The 16,899-nt window shown below is 41.4% G+C and overlaps 1 protein-coding gene and 1 long non-coding RNA gene across 5 annotated transcripts in view; one reads left to right on the top strand and one right to left on the bottom strand.

Moving 5' to 3' along the window:
* The window catches only part of RBBP5 (RB binding protein 5, histone lysine methyltransferase complex subunit), a 33,641-nt gene extending 29,951 nt beyond the window's left edge, over window positions 1-3,690 (bottom strand). For 2 of the 4 annotated variants that reach the window (XR_002327688.2, XM_078156380.1), the window contains exon 1: window positions 3,525-3,690. Coding sequence is in view for 3 of the 4 variants with exons in the window: in XM_078156380.1 (XP_078012506.1) it covers window positions 3,525-3,543 (19 nt within the window). In the remaining variant the exon portion in view is untranslated. The remainder of the gene's footprint in view (window positions 1-3,524) is intronic. The other 2 variants (XM_021003052.2, XM_021003050.2) reach the window with 2 other exon arrangements.
* Window positions 3,691-4,000: 310 nt separating this feature from the next.
* On the top strand, window positions 4,001-16,214 carry LOC144457809 (uncharacterized). Its single transcript, XR_013487320.1, has 3 exons — window positions 4,001-4,237; window positions 9,791-9,902; window positions 14,952-16,214. It is a non-coding gene; the product is annotated as an uncharacterized LOC144457809 (long non-coding RNA).
* The last annotated feature ends 685 nt before the right edge of the window (window positions 16,215-16,899 follow it).

Below are 16,899 nucleotides of genomic sequence, written 5' to 3'. Positions count from 1 at the left end.
CAAGAACCAATCTAAGTTTTGAAAGGTTCATTATCAGAAAGTATTGTAATTTTGGCCTGAGCAACTCACAAAAAACTAAAATATGAAAAAATCCCAACGTTCATTATTGAAAGTAACATGCACACTGATGAAATAATGATTCACAGAATATTAAAGCAAAAAGAAACCTGTTGCTACCTAGTCCAACTCACACCAGCAAAAGAACCCCTAATACAACATACTCAACAAGTGGGTACCCAGCCTCTGCTCGAAGACCCTTAAGGAGAGGTAACCCACTATCTCCCAAGGTAGCCCATTGCACTTTTGGACAGCTCTACTTGTCAGGAAGCTTTTCCTAACATTAAGCCTGTATTTGCCCTTTCTGTTGGGTATTTATTTACTACCTTTGGAGACCTGATCATATCTTTACCTGAAGTCACCAAAGACAGAAGATCTGTTCTAGTTCATCATGTGAATTTTGGGAATCCATCTTTTTCATCTCTCTGCCTCAAGTCTCCCTTTAAACCTCTTGCACCAACTTATTCCTATAGCTACTTTGCATCTCCACATTTGTATTTGTCACTATTCTCCCAGGCTCCCTATTCTACTTCACTTATCTAAATCCTACCTACTTCTTCAATATCTAGCTAAAGCCCCAATGATTTCATTACCACTCCAATACCTTTTCTAAATTCCTATGAAGAAAAACAAAACAGCATGTTTGGCTCACACCTTATGTTTCTGATTCATATTGAGCTTGCAGTTAGCAAAAGCCCCTGTATCTTTTTCACAAGAAAGCCATATCTCCATATGATTTTTCTAAATTAAAACAATAATCAATCAACCAACCGAAAACATTAAGAGGTGCCAATCACTGTACTAAGCACTGGGGATACAAAGACAAAAAGGAAACTGTCCCATCCCTAAGGCATTAACATTTTCTAAAGGAAAACAACATATACGTATAAGTAAATTCAAAAGTATACACCAGGTAAACAAAAACAGGGTAATGAGAAGAAGGTGTCAGGAAGTAGTGGAGGAAAAGAAAAGGGCTTAGTATCCTACAGCTATTCCTAAATTTCATCACATTAGATTTGGCCCCATTATCTAAATGCTATTCATGCCAAACTAACTTCAGCTATTTGCCAAGCACTGTGTTAAGTACTAGGGATACAAAGAAAGGCAAGAACACTATTCCTGCTCTCAAGATCACATTTTAAGGAGACAACATACAAACAGGTACATACAAGAGGTACATACATTATGTACACAGACACATACAAAATATACAGAGAATAGAGGGGAATACACTAGCAACTGAAGGTACCAGAAGATAAGATCTGAGTTGAGTCTTGAAGGAAGCCAGGGAAATCAAGTAGCAGAAGTGAAGTATTCCAGATATGGTGGACAGGCTAATGAAAAGGCATAAAAAAGGAAGATAGACTGTTGCGTGTAGGTTGTGAGGAAAAGCGAGTAGACTAGTGTAGCTATTTCAGAGTTCAAAGAGGGGAATAAAATGTAAGTACACTGGGGAAGCTAAAAAATGAGCAGGTTGTTAAGGGTAGCTAAAACCAAAGGACTTAACATTTTATCCTTGAAATAATAAGGAGAGAGGAGGTGTTAGGTAAGAAGGGCAGACCTACACTTTAGGAAAATCACTTGGGTAGCAGAATACAAGATGTATCCAGAGATTTGAAGCAGGAAGGCCAATTAGGAGGCTACTGTCATAATCTAGGAGACAGGTAACAAGGAGTTGTGGCTTTATGAATGAAGAGAAAGAGCCTTATATAATAGATGTTATAAAGATAGAAATGGCAAGATTTGGTAACAGACTGGATATGAACTGGAAATGTTGTGATAGAAGCATAAGCTGCAAGGGACTTCAGTAACTATACAGTCCAAGCCTCATCTGAAACAAATTCTCCCATTATAAATATACTAGAAAAAAAGATCATCAGTCTCTGCATAAAGACCTCCAAAGAGGGAATACTAATGACTTCCTGAGATAGTCCAATCCACTTTTGGACATCTCTGAAGGTAAATTCCAGGAGGGCAAGGACTATTTTTCACCTTGTCTTTGTCTCTCCCCACATAGAGTGCACCATCCTCCCAGTCACCCAGGCTTCCACCCTAGATGTCACTCTTGACACCTCATCCTCCACATCCAATAGTTGCCAAATCCAGTTCATTCTACCTTCATACACACCCTCTTCTCTCCTCTGACACTGCCATAAACCATGCTCCAGGCCTTCATCAACTTACACATGGCAATGGTCTGCTGTGCTCTCCCTGCTTCACATCTCTCCTACTCTAGGCCATCCCCCATTCAGCAATCCAAGTAATTTTCCTACTGTCACATCCACCTATTCAATAAACTTCAGTGGTTCCCTATAACTTTCCTGATCAAATACAAAATCCTTTGTTCATTTTTTAATGCCCTTCACAACCTGGATCTTACTCTCTTTCCAATCTTTCTTACACCTTACTCCCCTCCCCATACTCTGTGGATGAGGAGGAGGATGACAAGAAGGAAAAGAGAAAGATGTGAGTGAAGAGGAGGAGGATAAGTAAGGGTACAATAATGGAGGAGTAGATGATGAAAAAGATGAAGAAGAAAGTGGACAAAAGAGAAAAGGAGAACCTGAAAAAGACAGAGATAAAAAAACCTATTTTTAAATGACTAATTTTTTAAAAATTCCTATTGAGATTTGAGTGTTTTGGGAATCCAGTAACACTTGGTTGCTTCGCCCACAATATACTCCATCTCCTTCTCTCTGCATTTTCACGAGCTATTTCCCATGCCTGGAATTTTCTTCTTCACCTCCTGTTTTCCCTGGCTTCAAGTCCCAATTATAATCCCACTTTCTATAAGAAGCTTCTCTCAAACCCCCATAAGGTTAGGGCCTTCTCTCTGACAGTACATCCAATTGCTCCTGTATGTATCATGTTTGGAGTTTGTATCTCATCTCTCCCTTTAACTGAGTTCCCTGACAGCTGGGGCTTTTTTGTTGCTGCTGCTTTTCTTTGTATCCTCAGTACTTAGTAGCGTGCCTGGCACTAACAGATACTTGTCTGACTGACTGAGGCAGGGACTGTGTGGTTTTTCACACCAAGACACCATAACTTGAACAAAGAGCTTAATAAAAAGGTTGTTTGACTAATCCACTCTCTGTCTCGTTTCGCTGTCTGCTTCAGGAATAACTCCCATTAGCCTATGAACTCCGGCAATCTCTTCCTGCCCTCTCTCCCAAGCAATGAACAGCCTGGACACACAAAGCATCCACTCCCTTCGGCAGGCACCCACTTGGTGTAGGATGTACGCACACAGAACGTCTGGAACACACCAGGAGTGCCACACAAGCACACACCCACACATTACAACCATCACCACCCCGGCACGGGCACAAACTCTCAAGCCGCCTACACGGCGAGAGCTCAGGAAATTCTGGCCAAATCAACTCCACCGGCGGCAGCCTCTCGCCCTGGGCTGAGAGCGGCCGGCGAGAGACGGTGTCCCCACCCCGGGGGACCTGGCGGCTTCTCACCCAACAACTCCAGGTTCATCCCGGCGAACTACCGCGGGCAGGGCTCAGGGGCCGACTCCGCCTCCACCACCCCGCACCTGGGGCCGCGTCTAGGGAGCGGACGCACCGAATGCACACAGGCACTGGGGACTTCGCCCGTCGGAGGACCCCGCCGCTCTTGCTCCCGCTTCCGCTTCCTGCCCCCTTCCCGGGCTGCGAAGTGGGGCTGCCTGAGACAATGCCTAATCTGGAAAGAAGCCCAGAGGCTTCGCGGGAGAAGCCGAATAAATGGCCTTTCCGAGGCTGCCAAGATAAAATTCCTGACCTGTTCGCAGGGTTTCAGATATCAGTGGCTGAGTAACAGGAAACGATGGAAGCGACCGGAGCAATCAGGCAAAGATCTGGACAAACAAGGTGCCTGGTGAAAGTGTCCCGTGTAGCAACGTGAGACACCATCGCAGCAGTTCCGAATGGAAAGATGAAGGGAGAAGTAGAGGGGAAGGACAACCGGAAGAGCCCACGAGTGACTGACTGACGGACGGAAATGCCTGTGTGCGCATAGCCGCCCGGCCCCCCGAGTAAGAGTAAGGGTGTGTTGGCGCTCGGTTTCCACCTTCCCCTCGCTCTCCTGCTGCATCCCCAGAGCGGGCGGGCCCCGCTGTCGCTTCGAGGCTGAGGCGGAGGTCGAGGACCGTGTCCTTTGTCCGAGCATCGCTGCGGTGGCCGGACGCACGGTGAGGAGATGGTCCGAGGGGGCGGCGGGTGGTCCCCGGCGGGGGAGGGGGAGCGGACCCGCGATCCGCTGGGAGGAGGGAGGCAGGGCCTGCTCCCGGTGGTGGGGGGAAGATTGGGGAAGTGCTTCCCCCAGCCCCATCGTCGTCCGGCGGCGGGGCGACCCTCCCCCGCCTTCGTGCAGCCCGGAGTGAGGAGCGAGGCCCAGAGGCCCGGAGTCGAGCCGAGCCGAGCTCCGCAGGGTCCACCCTCTTTAGACCGCAGCCCTACTACGTCCGTCCGTCGGTAACGTTATTTGCATCTGGTTCCCAGTCCTTCCGGGCAGATGGGGTGACTCCCCATTGGATAGATGAGGCCCAGAGGTCCCCCGGCTAACGAAGGAGTAGAGCTAGGATCAGAACTTAGATCTTTCGCCCCGTCCACTTCTTGGGCTTAGGATCCCTTCTCTCCTCGGGTGGGCTTCGTGGGAGGCCACGAGCGAGAGAATGTATCACTTCTGAACTTTGATGAGGCAGCCCGTGGGGACCGTTCCCAGGCGCTCATTCAAAACCTTTCCCGCTTGATAAAACCTCCCGAGCTTAACGGTCAGTTAGCTTTTTTTAAGCGCCTGCTATGTGCCAGACACTGGGCTAAATGCTGGAGATACAGAGGAAAGCAAAAGACAGGCCCTGAGTTCCTTGGAGACTGACAGTCCAATGAGAGAGGCAACAAGCAAGCAAATAGAGGTACAAACTAGCTACATCCAGGATCGGTAGGAGGTAATCAAGGAAGGGAAGAAAAGGGGTCGGAAAGGTTTTCTGTAGAAGGTAGGATTTTAGCCAGGGCTCGAAGGAAGTCAGCATGGGGAGGGAGCAGATGCAGGGTTTGAGGGAGAGCCAGAGAAAATGTCTCGAGCAGAGAGCACAGCATTATCTCGTTCTTAGAACAGCAGGGAAGCCCGTGTCCTTGGAGTGAAGAGTACTTGGGGGAGTGTAAGGTTTTAAGAAGACTGGAAAAGCGGGGGGGGGGGGGGGGGGGGGCTAAATTAGGAAAAAGTCTTGTGCTGCCAAAGCTTGTACTTCGCTGTTATAACCCTTCCATAACACGAATAGCCAACAGAATAGGACTTTAATGGAGGTTAGAAAATTACGTGTGTGTATTAATAGTATATCCTTTGTAGTAATCATGAAGTACCTGTTATAGTTATAGGCAAAACTGAATATTTTAGGTGCTCGGTATTACAGTAGCCAAGGGGTTAAACCAGATAGGGTAGGGTTGTGGAAAACCCCCTCATTTTGGAATACTTTGACTAAAACACTTTATATGGAGAATTCCACCAGGGCAGTAAAAGTTTGCAGAACCTAGACCTTCTATTGGTGCAGTTTTCACAGGAGATGCTCTTACCATAATCAGTAGTCATAATAACACAGCGCTGTCAGTACTACTACTTATAGCTGACATTTACATTGTACTTGAAGATTTCTAAAGTACATTCTATACATTATATCATTTGATTCTCACAGGGACCATGTGAAGTATATGTTATTATTTTTTAATTAATTTTTTTTTCAAATGGAGATCCACCTTCTCTTCTTCCCAACTCCTCTCCCCCACTACCCTCTTGATTGAGAAAGAAAAAAAAATAAAACTTCTGTTACAAACATGTATAGTCAGGCAAAATAAAGGCCTGCCTTGGCCATTTCCAAAAAATACTATGCTAAAAAAATTTAAAAAATACTATGCTTCAGTTTGCACTCTGAATCCCTTTCTTTATCAGGAGGTAGGTAGCCTTTTTCTGTAATAATCAGAGTTCCTAAACCTTTTAAAGTTGATTGTTGTCAGTATATAAGTTGTTCTGGTGATTCTGCTCACTTCATTCTGCATCATTTCATACAAGTCTTCCCAGGTTTCTCTGAAACAATCCCCTTCAATATTTCTTTTCAAAATTCAATTTTATTTTCAGATCCAAATTCTCTGTCCCATCTTGATTTTCCACCCACTGAAAAATCAAGGAAAACAAAACCCCTATTACAAACACATACAGCCAAGTAGCTAGAATAGTGGATAGAGCTTGCCATCCCTGGAGTCAGACACTTACTAGCTGTGTGACCCTGAGCAAGTTACTTAACCCTGTTTGCCTCAGTTCCTCAACTGTAAAATGAGCTGGAGAAGGAAATGGCAAACCACTGCAGTATCTTTGCCAAGAAAACCCCAAAAGAGGTCAATGCAAAGTCAGATGCAACTAAAATAAGTCAACAACAATGGTCAAGCAAAGTAAATTACTGCATTGTCCATATCCAAGAAAAAAGAAAAAACCCCACCATATGCTTCACTTTAGTCCACCTTTTGTCCATCACCTCTGTATCTGGATATGGAGGGTGTGTTCATCATGAGTCCTCTGGAATTGTGGTTGGTCATCATGTTGATAAGTCTTTTCAAAGTTATTTTTACAATATTGTTGAATAAATTGTTCTCTGGGTTCTGCTTACTTTACCCTGCATCAATTCACACAGGTCTTCTGAGGTTTCTCTAAAACCATCCCTTTGATCATTTATTACAGCACAATAGTATTCCATCAAGTTCATATACCATAATTTGTTCCTTCATTCCTTAGTAGGTGGGCTTCAAACCCATGTCCTAAATCCAAGGCTGTTTCTAAATACTAAGTTTTTTACAGAAGTAGAATGTGACGTATAGAATCAAATGACAAAGTACATCACAGACAACAGGTAACCTGAGTCGGGACTTCAGTAAATACTTGTTTATTGACTGGGGACCCTGGTACAGTTTGTCACAAAGCATGGATATTTTTGTCACAAGGTCTGGGACTACTATACCTTAAGATTCTGAAATAACTTACAAATACAACTAATTTTCTAGTCATTATCTTTGAAAAATGGTAGGGAGAGAGAAGCTTAGCTGCCAGAAGATAAGAGATAAGCAGAATGTCCAACTGTTTGAGAACAGGAGGATTGGGAGGTTAACATTAATTCTTAATAAACTTTAGAACACAAAGGAATGGTTTGTAATCACTTAGAAATGGAAGAAGCGATCAAAAGAGTGAGCATGAATTGACTTGAGAACAAGTTGTACCAGACTATCCAGATTTCCATTTCTGGTCATGGAATGCGATGGACATCATGAACCCAGTAAGGCATTTGATTAAGTTTCTTATTTCCTTATGGACAAAATGGAGAAATAGGGGATTGGGTTCAGAACTGGTTAAATAACTGAACCCACAGAGGGTTGATGAATGGATCCTTTACCAATGTGGAGGGAGTTTATAGTGGAGTTTACCCTCCCCAACAACCAGGGATCTCTCATTGTTCTGTTCTGCTCAGCATTCTTATGAGTGATTTAAGATGAAGGTTTAGGTGGCACACAGCAGATTGATGCAACACAAAGCAGAGGCATACTAATAAACTGAGTGGTAGAACTGGTATCCCAAAAGATTTCAATATGCAGAAGCAATGGGTTTTAGTTAATAAAATCATATTTAATAGGGATGAATGTAAAGACTTGCTAATAAATAAAAACAGAAAATCAACTGCACAAGTACAGGACAATGGAGATGTAGATATAAAATGGCTATTGTGAAAAAGCTTTTGGGGTTCTAAGGGATCACAACCACAGTGGGATATGGCAGCCCAACAAGCGAAGATGGTAGCATCCAGAGAAGGGGGATAATTATCCTACTGCTACACCACACTGGTCAGACCCTTTCTGCAATATTGGGTTCAGTTTTAGGCACCACTTTTTTAGAAGTGACATTAACAAGGTAGAATACATCCATAGGAGACTACCAGGATGATGAGTGACCCTGAAACTATTCCCCATGAAGATTAGCTGATTAGGGGTGCTTAGCCTGGAAAAGAGAAGAGTAAACATGAAACCTGACCTTGAGCAAAGCCCTTAACCTCAGTTTCTTCATCTATAAGATGAGGGGATTGGACTAGATAATGGTTATGGTCCCTTCCAGCTTTAAATCTTAATTCTCTGACTTTTCAGATTAACCAGGGAATGTGGGACTAAGAGCAGTTGATGAAAGTCACAAGGAAAACAGGTTTCAGAATCTAAATATAGAGCAAAATATCCTTAAAATTAGAAAATTTTCAATTTCTTTTTTTTTTAAGTTACTTTCCCTACTGGTAGAAAATATTGATAATGCTAATATTGTAATTAGCTCATATTTATAGAACACATCAAGGGTTACAAAGTGCTTTCTTACAACAGTATAAGGTTATTATTGTGCTCAAACATACACAGTAAGTAGCAGGTCTCAGAAGTCTTTTGACTCTGTCCAGGATTTTTTCCACTACATTATTGCAGTTTATGTGCATTTTTTCTTTGACAGGTATAGGTTTTCACTACTGATTATGGGGAATGTCCTTTGTAAACTTTAAAGCACTATAAAATAAATTATCAACATATACATATATGGAAGGAGACATTCAACTAGGGAGCCCGATTTACCTTTATTCCTTCAGTAGTTAATAACCACTGCATGCTGTGCTGAAGGAGAGTCCTCCTATGGGCCCTTCCCTGGTGCCAGCTATTTTTTTCCTTTGTTCAAGTTAACTAGACAGGCTTCCCTGGACCAGTACACTCCCTGGCAGCCCCCAGGAATCAGGAGATGAGCCTGGGGGAACGAAATGCTGCAGCAGAACTTACGGACTAAACGGAGATTGCTTGGATCACAGTGTTGGGTAGTAAAAGGTGGAGGAGGAAAAGATTAGTCAGTGACATCAGTTAGCAGATGATTGCAATAATTCAGGTGAAGGATAATTAGGGCTTGAATAGAGCAGTAACCAGTGGGACTGGAGAGAAAGGGACACGTGAAAAAAGCTTCTAGAAACCAGTTTATTCCATAGCAAAGTCCTTTAAGAGTCCTCGAGACCCATGAAGGGATGGGAAAATCAGGAAAGAAAACCCAAGAGAGAACAAGTACCATGCTTGTCCTGAAACCCACCAGTCCTGAGGTGTCTGCATTGCAGCAGCTGTAGAGCTAGTCTGAAAAGTACTTCAGGGTAGAAGAATCACGTGACTTCAGCATCTTGAAATACTGGTAGAAAAGGGTCAGAGAAGACAAGGAAGGGAAGGAGAAGGAGCATTCCTGTAATTTTACATCATAATTTATCCCTTGGACTAAAACCTCTGTCCTTGTCAGGGCCTGTGTTGTGTCTTCTTGACACTTCATTGTTTTCAGTGACTTGTTAACAGGTGATATTTCCCACTCCCAGCTGGTCAACATTTAGGCGGCTGAGTAGCAGTACGCGGAATGTAGAAGACATAGGATTTTGGAGCTGGAAGGATCCTTACAACTTCCTCTTTTGCAAATCAGGAAGTGTATAGGCCAGAGAAGTGGAGTGGTTTTCCTAGAACCACAATAGCCGATCAGTGCCAGAGCCAGGCCTGCGACCAAGGTCTCAATCTTAGTGCTCTTTCCAGTCTGTCACATTGGCTCCCAGACATCTCTGTCCATTGGTTTTTCCCAAATAGTACATCTCTGATTAATGTTTTTCCCTATTGCTTCCTACTACAAAGATCTTCTGTTTTGTTTTGGTCTGTCCCTACAGGAAAAATTATCCTACATTCATCCGCATTCTTCTCTTGAGTTTTTCATCCACCTCTAAGATCTACAACAACTTGCTGCAGTAAGAATCTGTCAGCCAGCTCTCAGTGATCCAGGTAATGCTGCTACATCTGTCATGATGCTGCCCCCCATAAAGACAGAGAAAGTCTTGCATGTATATGGAATATATATGTAATATAGTCCGTGGTGGGGATGATGACATATAATGATGGAAAGGACTTGAATGTTTATTAAATGCCTAGGTAGAAGTTTCTACCTAGGCATTTAATAAATATTCAAGTAGATGAATTTAAAGTAGTACCAGTGATTCACATTTCACAAAGTATAGTGAGTCAGCCAACTATTGTTGAAAAATCTGTCATGCTGTGGGTTATACAAAAGTACAAGATACTTCCCTGTCTCTACTGGTCCAGGATATTCAAAAAGCATATAAGACAATTTCATGTTTATTCATTATGACCATCTTTAATGGATTTATGATCTTAACAATGTGTAGACTCATTCTAGCAGTACAGATGGGAAACCTGCTCACTTACCTTGTATAACTTGTGTGTGCCCTCCCACAAATACTATGTAGTTGTTCTACCCAGTGTGTCTATGTAGACTCATAAGAAGCCCTACCAAATGTCTTGAAGGTCTTTCACCAAGTCTTCTAACATTCCATTACCAACACAGTGTATCTGTTATTCTTTGTTCTTTCTACATTCAGACCCACTTCCTTTTCCCAACATGCATTTCCTGGATGATATCCTTTACACTACTTTTTGCGCTGAAGTTATCTTTGGTAATAGGCTAGAGACTATTTGTGACCATCATGTGTATTCATTGCCCTTTGAGTCACCCACAGTTTTGACTGTCCTGAAATTAAAGTATTTCCATGCTTCTCAGTTATATACATATCACCAGAAAATATTGCTATTAAAAAGATGGGGTTTTATTTCATGGTGCAGCTTAGGATTGTTGAAAATACTGCAGTTTCCCAAATTAAATCCCATTTGGTTCAATTCTGTTTGCACTGCAGTGCCTGTCCAGGAGATAAATGCTGATGTTCTCAATAGATGACCCACCCGACTGCATGTCATGGTCCAGATCAGGGATGGGGAACCTGTGGCCTTGAGGCCACATGTGGCCCTCTAGGTTCTCAAGTGCGGCCCTTTGACTGAATCTAAACTTCACAGAACAAATCCCCTTAATAAGAGGATTTGTTCTGTAAAACTTGGACTTAGTCAAGGTCCCACACAAGGACCTAGAAGGCCATGTGTGGCCTTGAGGCCGAAGGTTCCCCACCCCTGGTCTAGACAGTAGGCATTATTTATCTATTTTGTTTTTCCTGTGTGAATTATTAGGCTGGTCTGACAAGTGTGATCATGCCTCTTGTTGAAGAAGCCCTGCCACATCAGCCTTGATAAAATTAGGACAACGTCATCTCTAAACACAAAAGCTGGGGCAGCTAGGTGGCGCAGTGGATAGAGCACCAGCCCTGAAGTCAGGAGGACCCGAATTCATATGTGGCACTTACTAGCTGTGTGACTCTGGGCAAGTCACTTAACCCTAATTGCCTTAAAAAAGAAAAAAGCTGGGGACAACAAAACAGGCTTGCAGAAGGGTTGGTAGGAGACTCAAGCCAGGATGGTCCCAAGAGCAATCACATAAGTAAAGTGAGTTACAGCGATAAAGAAACAGAAAATGGGAAGAGCACTGTCAGCAGTTCTGTAGCTATTTATTTTCCTCATCAGTGATGGCCTAATAAGCACACTTGGATTCTAACCCAATAGGTACTTGGTACTCATGAAAACCTAAAAATGGCATTTGGGGAGATGGAGCCAGGAAGAGTAGTGGAGTAGAGCAGGTAGACAGGATCCTGGAGGTGTCATTGTTTTCAAAGCTAATGAACTTCCCCATGATGCAACTCACTCTATTTTGGGTAGCTCTGATTTTGCGTGTTTTCTGACATCTTTACAATTTCTATACATTGCTCCTAGTTCTGCCCTCGGGAGCCAAACAGAAAAAGTCTAACCCTTACTCTTTTACTTGACAGCTTTTTATATACTTGAATTATTTCCCTCAGTCTTCTCTGTGCTGACTGGGGTAGTCTGAAGACCTTTCACTATCCTGATTGCCCTCCTCTGGATGCTCTCCAGTTTATCAATGACCTCTTTAAACTATGGTTCCCTGAAATGAATAGTTGTCCAAGTTTGATCTAACCAGAAGAGAGGATGGAGGTACTACCACTTCCTTATTTCTAGAAGCAGAACTTCTCTTACTGCAGCCCAAGATCACATTAGCTTGTTTTTTTGGCTAGGCAGTAAGTTTAAGTGACTTGCTCAAGTTCACACAACTAGTCAGTGTTAAATGTCTGGGGCTAGATATGAACTCAGGTCCTCCTGACTCCCAAGCTGGTGCTCTATCTACTGCCCCACCTAGCTGCCCCAATCATATTAGCTTTTTTGGCTGCCACATCCCACTGACAATTCACTGAGTTTACAGACCACCAAGAGCCCCAGATTTTTGGAAGGACTGGACAAACTGCTATCTAACAATGCCTCCCCCTGTCCTATACTTGTGAAGTTTTGTTTTTCTTTTTTATCATTTTTCCCCCATTATATGTTTTCTTTCACATTCCCCTAATTCTAACCCTTTCCCCCACTGAACAACACCAAAAAAAAAAAAAGAAAAGAAAAGCCTTATAACAAATACACATAGTATGTCACATTTGTGGTTTGTATTGCATTTATGAGATTTCTAAAGTCTTGCAAACATGTTTTTCCTTTTATTGTAGAAACTGTTCTCCTTCACTCTGCTTGCTGTCATAAAAATTGTTCTCCTCATTTGACCAAATCAGTTGATACAGTTCTCAGTTTCCTCTGAAATTGTTCATCATTTAACACAAAGTGCTCCTTTATATTCATTCATATACCTCAGTTTGTTTAGCCATTCTGAAATAGATGAGTATCTCCTTAATTTTTTACTACTATGAAAAGGACTCATAAATATTTTTGTACAGATGGGTCTCTTTCCTCTTTTTAGGATCTCTTCATCAAAGGGCACGGTTCTTTGGGGGCCTAGTTCCAAATTGTTTTCCAGAATGGCTGGACCAATGCACAGCTCCACTAACAGGGCATTGTCTGCCTCTTCTCCCACCACCTCTTTTTTGTGTAGTAGATGGTTGTCATGAAATCCTCTGGCCTAAAATGACTGTTCATTCAGTGGCCAAGATTCTGTTGATAGCCACCTCTGAACTTAGGCTTAGCCTGGCTTGGCGGAGTCTGCCAGAGCTTGTCCTGCTTTGGCATAGCCTTGAAGTCTCAAGGTCACCTCCATACCATAATCAGGTGTTTAAGTGGGTGATGAGATACATTAGAGGGCAGCTAGGTGGTGCAGTGGATAGAGCACCAGCCCTGGATTCAGGAGGACTTGAGTTCAAACGTGGCCTTAGACACATAACAATTACTAGCTGTGTGACCCTGGCAAGTCACTTAACGTCATTGCCTAGCCGAAAACAAAACAAAAAAAAGCTTCACGTTATGGTCTCACTCCACTTTTATGCAAAATATTTGGCATAAAATCCACGACGATTATGCAGTGAAATATGGTATATACCTGTCCCCCAATGAAAATGATCAAAGATTTTAAAATAATTTTAAAGAGAAAATGCAAAATGCTTATTAATAATACAAAAAATTGTCCAAACATTTTAATTTTTGGAAATTACGCAAAGTAAAGCAATAGTAAACTACTTCTCTGTACCTAAAATACTGATTAAAATGGTTTACAATAAAATTCAGAGTTGATGGGAACTGGGGGAAAATAAGCACTCCAGTCTTTTTGCCTTTCTAAGCCTGAGTTTTTTCATCTGTCAAATGGTGATCATATTTGCTCTACTCCCTACAGGGTTAGGGTGGACTAAGTGCTTTGTAAACTTTAAAGAACCAAGAGTGATAACAATAAAAATAATAATAGCTAACATTTATATAGCATTTACTTACTTTGTGTTAGGCACTGTGCTAAGCACTTTACAGTTATCTCATTTGATCCTCACAACCACTCTGGTAGGTAGGTGCTATCATTATCTCCATTTTACAGATGACACAAACAGGTTAGATGACTTGCCCACACACAGCTGGTAAACATCTAAGGCTGGATTTGAACTCAGGTCTTCCCCACTCCAGGCCCAGCAGTGTAGTCACTGTGCCACCTAACTGCCTCTACAAACACACATAATTTGACAAGTGCTGATTCAATTTCTCTTCACAGAGAATTTACCTCCTTAGGCAGCTGCTGTCATACAGATAGCAGATAATGGGCCAAAATTTTAATGCAGTTCCTCTAGCTCTTTCTTTTCTTAACAAAGACATCCTTCTCTTTGTTGGACTATTAATATATTTCCTATTATTTAACTTTTAAAACTGCTTAATAGTTCTGTATGCAACCACAAGAATTGGAGAGGACAGCCAAGGGAAAGATATCTTTACCTAGAATAGAAAGAGCACTGGATTTAGAGCTAGGAGACTTGGATTGAAACTTTGTTCTAATTAGATTGAAATTATAAAATGTATGCATACATATGTAAAAAATATTCCCTTCTTCCTAGGGAGAACAAGAGATGTTTATGTGTGTAGGTATGCATCCAGAATTCATACATTCCAGTGCATGTGACAGTCCCTCTGTTACTAGGATGTTTTAGAATACAGTTCTCAAAGGGCTTATTAACCACTACCAGAAAAGTCAATGTATGAAACTAAGAGTCCCAGCTCAGACTATTTAGAACTTTGTAGGCATTGTGCGCGCGCCCCCCCAAAAAAAATCTAACATAGGGATTATGAATTAATGGGCCCTCTCAGAGTAGAATGGATGTGACAAAAATATAAATGTAGGGTAATTTGAAAACATTATTTAAGAAAAAGTGCCGGGACTTCCCACTGGCAAGATGGTAGCTATTATTGCCTTTAATCTCTAATTGTTCCATGGCCAACACCTAAAGCTAAAGCTGGAGGTTCTCTCTCCAACAGTGTACCTCAAAACATAGACACTAATAAAATCACTATCATGTTGGGAATTCATAAGATTTGATATTAAGGTTATGAACCATTGCCCTTCAGAAATAAATAAATATGAAAAGCTAAGTCTTTGGTTTGGTTTTCTAGTGAAACTGTTGCTGGAGAGAAGAGCCTGGAAAATTTGAGTGCTGAGGACAAAACCCAGAATGAGCAGATGGAGACAGAAGCATAGTTCAATGGCTGAATAAAGAATTCCTAGAGGTACAACCACAGCCAAGAGGAGGCCATTTGAACTGTACCTTTTGGTTTACTGTCCAGGGGTGGCAGAGCTACCCCTATTATAAAGTATCTCTGCTTTTTCCTGGAGACCACTAAAATCATACAGGAATGTGTATCCACTAAACAGTAAAACTGAAATTTTTCATTCATTTTCAGCATTGAAATAAAACCAATTCACAGTAAGACTATATTTAAAGAGATACATAAATGTTATGCGAAATATCTTTGAAGATAATCAGTGTGATTGTTGTTATTGAGTGAGAACCCACTAATTTCTTTGTCCTTGGAGTTAAACATGTAACTACAAAAGCAGGACCAAACACCAACCAATTTCTAAGCTTTAATTTTCTTACTGTCCAGGTAAAAATGCTGCTTTGCAATGTAGTGGGAAGGGGAGTCAAACTTACATTGTCTTTTTGGAGAGATGAATATTCTGTCTTCACTTTTTCCCCAAAATGAGTTCTAATCATCAAAATAAGTTATTAGTCAATTTTCAATCTGAAGATATTTCTGCTAAATTTTCTTCTTCAGTGACCCTGAAGCTGTTGTTTGGGTAGTATACAAATGAAATCATGTTTTGGTAATTTACAAATGTATCTAATTGAAAATTTTCCCAACACCAGTCACCTGATGGACAGTAATTATTGCATATGCAAGAAAACATTACTAAATGTTCATAAATAATGCTTGTGATGTTTCTCATTTTCCAAGTCTGATTCATTTAAGAATTCAGAAAATGAAGGTAACATTTCATAAATAATTTGTTAATACTGCCATTTTTTTTTTACCCTTTCCTAAATGTCAATTTGATGGCAAGCTTAAGGTCATAGGTACCTTTGAGACTCAAATTTAATTCATGTGTAAGTGAAGATAGTTTACAAATATTCTTCCTCTTGAAAATATTTAACCAGATTAAAATCTTTTCATTTTAAAATATTTCATTTTCAAGTGGAAATCCAACTACAGTATGAAGTGGTAAATCTGTATGCTTCAACTTTATCTTTCACAAATTTAGTGTATCGCTCTTAACAAAGTTTACAATTTGGCCACATTGTGTAAGAAGTACATTTAACCATGGAGACTTGTTTCCTGCTTTGTGCTCATGGTGAATAAAACAATGCATAAATCTGATTCTGTCTGAGGCAACTTCTTAATTATGCTCTTATACCAGGGCAGACATGAAAAAGCACTCCCTTCCACCTAGGCCTGTGATGGCCTTGACCTTCTACTCAAGAAATCATTGGAGACTTAGGGCCTTTCTACATTGACTACATTAAGCTGAGGAATTAACCTTTTTGTCAAGAGTCAGTTTTTAAACATTTTAATTATTTTTTTTTAATTTTTAAAAAAGCCTGTGGTGATCAAAGTTTTTTCCATCTGTAAAAAAAAAAAATGTTGCCAACTGGCTGTAACATACCATCACAACAGAAATGCCTCCATTCCAGGAAGAAAAGAATTTTCTGGAACTAAACATGCATTTTATAAAAAATGACCTTAAAAAGTTTAAGTTGCACCCACTTTTTTAAAGCCCAAGGGGATTATCCACCCTATTTCTCTGCCACAGTTATAGCCTAGAAACGTCAGCTGAGCTGGCAAATCATGTGGTTACCCCAGGAGCAGTTTCCCATCAAAGGGGGGGGGGATGCAGGGAGGAACCTGGGACCCTGGCAAAAAAAGACTCCTTTTCTCAAAAAACCTAGGGAGTTGAGTGTATAGTAAAGTTGCAAGAAAAATTGGTTCCAAAAAGAGGAGGGGAAGAACTGAACATGGAAGCCACTAGAGAAAAAATTTACACAACTCAACTCACTTTTGCCCA

The sequence above is a fragment of the Phascolarctos cinereus genome, unplaced genomic scaffold, assembly GCF_003287225.1.
Source record: "Phascolarctos cinereus isolate Bilbo 61053 unplaced genomic scaffold, phaCin_HiC Scaffold_5;HRSCAF=322, whole genome shotgun sequence".
Taxonomy (NCBI): Eukaryota; Metazoa; Chordata; class Mammalia; order Diprotodontia; family Phascolarctidae; genus Phascolarctos; species Phascolarctos cinereus.
This window is presented reverse-complemented; position numbering and strand designations above follow the sequence as displayed.